Source organism: Anabrus simplex, chromosome 1 (assembly GCF_040414725.1).
Source record: "Anabrus simplex isolate iqAnaSimp1 chromosome 1, ASM4041472v1, whole genome shotgun sequence".
NCBI classification, from domain to species: domain Eukaryota; kingdom Metazoa; phylum Arthropoda; class Insecta; order Orthoptera; family Tettigoniidae; genus Anabrus; species Anabrus simplex.
This window is the reverse complement of record NC_090265.1, coordinates 1,673,895,882-1,673,901,881: the sequence shown is the minus strand read 5'-3', so window position 1 is coordinate 1,673,901,881 and position 6,000 is coordinate 1,673,895,882. Positions and strand designations below refer to the sequence as shown.

General features: G+C 40.1%; 1 protein-coding gene across 1 annotated transcript in view; it reads left to right on the top strand.

Annotated features, from left to right (window-relative positions):
- Positions 1–3,361: 3,361 nt before the first annotated feature.
- Positions 3,362–6,000, top strand: part of Fkbp39 (FK506-binding protein 39kD) — a 234,199-nt gene continuing 231,560 nt past the window's right edge. Inside the window, exon 1 of the mRNA XM_067138391.2 lies at positions 3,362–3,544. Within this exon, the coding sequence (XP_066994492.2) occupies positions 3,535–3,544 (10 nt within the window). The 5' untranslated portion in view covers positions 3,362–3,534. The remainder of the gene's footprint in view (positions 3,545–6,000) is intronic.

Sequence of the window (6,000 nt, the reverse complement as noted above, 5' to 3'; positions counted from 1 at the left end):
CTTTTGTAAATATTGAAGGGTTATTTTATTATGTTGTCATACTCGACAGTTTATGTTTGACCGGTGGATAGCACACAAATAAACCAATATAGCACACATCTAAACCAATGTGGCATTTATGCAAACAATGTAGGACACAGGCAGTGGCGGCTCGTTTGGGAGGCGCTAAGGCGCGCGCCCCCCACGGGGTTCCATTAAATTCGGGAATTTTAATCTTAAATGTTAACAAGGGAAATATTTTACTATAAGATTATTATTATCAAGGGCGCGAGTTGTACTGTGCTGCGGCGCGATGCGCTGCTGGCCCTACGCAGGAGGGCGCTCTCTCACAGCGGACCAAATACTCCCGAGTCTCGCTTGACTGGCCTTGAGGGAGCCAATCAGAGGCGCAGTAGAGAGGTGCTGTTCTACGGAGATTCCGGCGCGTTTCTGCCGCGGCCCATCGTTGCATCCAACCTACCCGAAACATTGGTGATCTGATTTCTATTTAACAGGGGTCAGTTTATGCCATTTCTCTCCTAAAACTAGGAACTATTTTACTGAGGCACTTACCCGAGTTAAATGTGCCGGTATACATTTAAAATAGTCTTGTAATTTTTAGGATTATTAACTAACGAAACGAGTAACGACTGTAACTACTGGCTCCTCGCACTTGACTCATGTTGGCCATACTCACTGGAGAGCGTGATGTTTAGCTGTGTGTTGATGAATGATCTCGTGAGGTGACTGTGACGAGGTGAAATTAGGAGAAAGGTTGTGATTTATATGTAGGCGTAGTGTTATGTTTCCTCTTCGTACAGTATGATTACCGTCGAACATATTAAAGAACTAACGTTTTCTTCCTCTTTCTATCGAGAAGAAAGTCGAACTGAAGGAGTGTTTTAGGCCGACACCAGACTTCTTGTTGAAAAAGAGACAAAGAAAAATGAAAATAGGGTTTTCCAAAGACAAATTAGTTCTCCTGACGTATATAACAAGAACTCGCGGATATATGAAAGTGCTATCTCAGAAACCTTTTACTGCTTTCCTTGCCTGCTATTCTCCCGTTCTAGGAAAGGAGATAAATGGATCACCACAGGGGTGATATCAATAGTACCATGGACTTTGAAATGCTTGGTGAAGTCAATGTCGTGTCTTGTGTAAGTGATCACTACAATGAAACTATTCGTAAACATAACTCGATGGTGGACAAGAACAGGCAAATATTATTATTATTATTATTATTATTATTATTATTATTATTATTATTATTATTATTATTATTCATAATAATTATATAATGTAATAATAATAATAATAATAATAATAATAATAATAATAATAATAATAATAATAATAATAATAATAATAATAAATCTGTATGTATGTTCAGTCTTCAGCACTAATGCTGGTTGGATCCTCAACAGCTCTGCCATCAGCTGTCATAGATGGCCTAGGCATCACTGAAGAGGCATACTACGGAAATGAGGAGTGAGGTAGTTTCCCGTTGCTTTCCTCACTGAGCCAGAAGTTGCTGTTACATATCAGTCTGCCAAGCCCACTGAAATGCACGCACCAACCGACCCTATGAGCAAAATTTTCACACCATTCATAGCAGGGACTGGCTGCAGAAGGAATGGACTTACTAGCATCGCTCATACCTCAGTCACTTTCATATTGTCAAAGCCAAGGATAAGACAGAGACAGGGCAGTTAAAGTAACAAAATTGCTCTAGCCCACACCAGAAGACATAGTGCACAGTAAACACTAGGTCCTGCCAGAAAAGGCATATAATAATAATAATAATAATAATAATAATAATAATAATAATAATAATAATAATAATAATAATAATAATAATAATAATAATAATAATAATAATAATAATAATAATAAAAACAAATGCATATGCATTGCACCTTATAGTGTTCGAAGTGTGTATCTTGATAACATGTTTTGAAGAACTTGAGATATTTTGTGGAATTATGAAACTAAGGTGCGCCCCCCACTGCTGATATCCACGAGCCGCCACTGGACACAGGTAATCCAATGGGATAAAATGTGAATGTATAGGGAAGTAGTGTCATTCTCTCGGACATTCTTCGTTTTATAGAGAGGAAGGTCACCATTAATGTACGTGTCATAAAGGAAAATTTGGTGTATAAGAGACATTACCAGCGATCGTTGTCATCCACACAGATATTCTGTGGAATGTGGAGGCAACTGCTAATGTCAATGGTAGCACGGACTTTGCTGCTGCTAAAATATATGTTTTGTAATGTCACTTGTATTATAGTTATCCAGGATGTCAGTAATTGTTGTAAATATTTCCCCGAGTGATTAGTAAATTGCTTGAAACTATTTCGTGCCTATCTATACCGAAAAACAAGCGTCCAAAAACCTCTTCCGTTCATTGTAAGCCTGTAAGATAGTTTAAGTTTTATGGACTTTACTCGCCACGGACGGTCTTCGACCCTGAGTAGCCGGTGTTCAGACCTGAGTAACGGGAGAGTAGCATTTTTTTTTCAATCAATCAATACTGATCTGCATTTAGGGCAGTCGCCCAGGTGGCAGATTCCCTATCTGTTGCTTTCCTAGCCTTTTCCGAAATGATTTCAAAGAAATTGGAAATTTATTGAACATCTCCCTTGGTAAGTTATTCCAATCCCTAACTCCCCTTCCTATAAATGAATATTTGCCCCAGTTTGTCCTCTTGAATTCCAACTTTATCTTCATATTGTGATCTTTCCTACGTTTATAGACGCCATTCAAACCTATTCGTCTACTAATGTCATTCCACGCCATCTCTCCGCTGACCGCTCGGAACATACCACTTAGTCGAGCAGCTCGTCTTCTTTCTCTCAATTCTTCCCAACCCAAACATAGCAACATTTTTGTAACGCTACTCTTTTGACCTTGCTGTGCTGCATGGCCGATGACTTCTCGTGTGAGTTGATTTATGATACAATCCCAATGAGGGGAAATCGGCACAGGCCGAAAAGGTCCCTTGACTATCGACTTCCGTGGAGCATGGTCCCATGTGTTCGTGACCCGAAAGGGTTGGTTTGGTGTCACATGGTCCCCTGAGTCATGGGGGACGGTGGGAAAGGTCCCAATATATATATATATTGTGAGGTAACTTTATAAACTGAAACTTTTATTAAATTGTGAAAAAAAAATCAGCCTTTGTTTTACCATCATAACCCTAAGTAAACTACTGTCAATCTGTATGATCTCTTCACAGCTGTTCTGTCTTTCTCTAGTACAAGCTCTTTGGAAGTACTGTTAACATATTTATTTTCCAGGTTTTTCTAGGCATGGATTGTGGAATGTGGTTACTCTTTCTTTGATTTATGTGCGAGAGGTTTGTGATAGATCCCATTGCTAGCTCTTATAAGTTCTCTGCTTTGGAAGAGAGGCAAGGCGCAAGTTGCAAACTAACCGCCTTCGTATCGTGTGCTGGTATATGGTGTTTTAATAACTGTGACCTTTTTGTGCGTCGATTTGAATTTCTTTATACTTTATTACCTACTTTATCGAGTAAACCTTTCAATCATGTTTTGGGGTAAGTTGAATTCACAGTAATAGTTTGGTGTAGGTTAGAAATTAACGAATGGCGTCGCCATGTGTTCACATGAGTTCCACGCTTTGTGCTCTTACCTCTGTACCGGCTTGTTTTTATTCGTATGTAACGGTACTGCATGTGGATATGAGAATATTACATATGTATATTTGTTACTTGTAATCCGTTGGACGTCTTTGCCACTGTACTTAATGAGCGTTATTGTCTGTCTGGGTTTTGATGATTCGATGACCAGAGAATTATTTGCCTGTATGTGTATTCGTACATGGGTATTCATTCGAGAAATGTCCTCCTTGAAACGTCTTTTGAATGACTATGTTAGTTGTTCATTCTTTATCTGCGTGAATTAGATTTGATGAACCTGTTATTGCAGTGGCTTAGCTGGTGGCTTTCTACTCGAAAGGCTGAAGTTCGTTTTCCTGTGGTCTTCGGGGGGAGGGTTGGAATTTTAAGGTAATACATAATGCGTCACTAGGCAGGGCATAGTTATGTGGTACTTTCGCTGACCTCTCGTGGGTGAAAAAGCATGCAATGACGTGATACCTGAAGTAGCATAGAGGAGAGGTCCTTTATGCTTGCCAGCGCCCCACCCCTAGAGTTATTCTTACTTATATAGAAGTAAAACGGAGACTGCGTAAATGTTAGATTTGTGACCATTTTTGTATGTTTTTAATGGCCTACTTTGGCCAAATGTCAGACTAATTTTCTATAGTGTCCGATAGAGCTCGTATCCTATGTTCCCTCTAGGCTACTAAGCCTACCTCCCTTGAAAATAACAAAACCGTGTAGTTTTAAATTGTCGTGACGTTCGTCTGTAGTATTACTTTTTGTCCCATTTTTGCAGTATTCCAGGGGATGGTTGAGGCCTGTTGTCTGCTTATGCCTGCAGAACCCCGTTGTTTACTCTAAGCCTAATTGTCTTTGTCACTAGCCAGACCTAATCCATCCAGCTTGTCACTAGTCGGACCTGCCTGATACAGACCAATGGTCTTTTCACTAGCCAGACCTAATCCATCCAGCCTGTCACTGGTCGGACCTGCCTGATGCAGACCAATGGTCTTTTCACTAGCATGGTCTAGTAAAAGAGAGGCCAACCTTTAAGGTACGCATCGCAGGGCTGAGTGGCTCAGATAGTTGAGGCGCTGGCCTTCTTACCCCAATTTGGCTGGTTCGATCCTGGCTCAGTCCGGTCGTATTTGAAGGTGCTCAAATACGTCAGCCTTGTGTCAGTAGATTTACTGGCACGTAAAAGAACTCGTTCAGGACTAAATTCCGGCACCTTGGCGTCTCCGAAAACCGTAAAAGTAGTTAGTGGGACTTAAAGGCAATAACATTATTATTACAAAGTACGCATCCAGATAATCAACTAAACTTAAAATTCTTGATTTTCATGAGCACTAAATGACATAGTAGTGTTATTTGTTTTACGTCCCTTTAATTACGTCTTAACAGTTTTTTGGAGACGCCGAGGTGTGGGAGTTTAGTCCCACGGGAGTTCTTTCGTGTAAATCTACCAACATGAGGCTGGTGTATTTTAGCACCTTCAAATACTACCGGACTGAGCCAGGCTTGAACCTGCCACCTTGGAGTCACAAGGTCAGCACTCTACAATCTAATCAATCAATACTGATCTGCATTTAGGCCAGTCGCCCAGGTGGCAGATTCCTTATCTGTTGTTTTCCTAGCCTTTTCCTAAATGATTTCAAAGAAATTGGAAATTGAACATCTCCCTTGGTAAGTTCTTCCAATCCCTAACTCCCCTTCCTATAAATGAATATTTGCCCCAGTTTGTCCTCTTGAATTCCAACTTTATCTTCATATTGTGATCTTTCCTACTTTTATAAACACCACTCAAACTTATTCGTCTACTAATGTCATTCCACGCCACTGATACGGAAAATGAAGCTGATTACTTGCAAACATACCACTTATTATTATTTATACCATACCACTTAGTCGAGCAGCTCTCCTTCTTTCAATTCTTCCCAGCCCAAACTTTGCAACATTTTTGTAACGCTACTCTTTTGTTGGAAATCACCTAGAACAAATCGAGCTGCTTTTCTTTGGATTTTTTCCAGTTCTTGAATCAGGTAATTCTGGTGAGGGTCCCATACACTGGAATCATACTCTAGTTGAGGTCTTACCAGAGACTTATATGCTCTCTCCTGTACATCCTTACTACAACCCCTAAACACCCTCATAACCATGTGCAGAGATCTGTACCCTTTATTTACAAGCCCATTTATGTGATTACCCCAATGAAGATCTTTCCTTATATTAACACCTAGATACTTACAATGGTCCCCAAAAGGAACTTTCACCCCATCAATGCAGTAATTAAAACTGAGAGGACTTTTCCTATTTGTGAAACTGACAACCTGACTTTTAACCCCGTTTATCAACATACCAATTGCCTGCTGTCCATTGCTCACAATCTT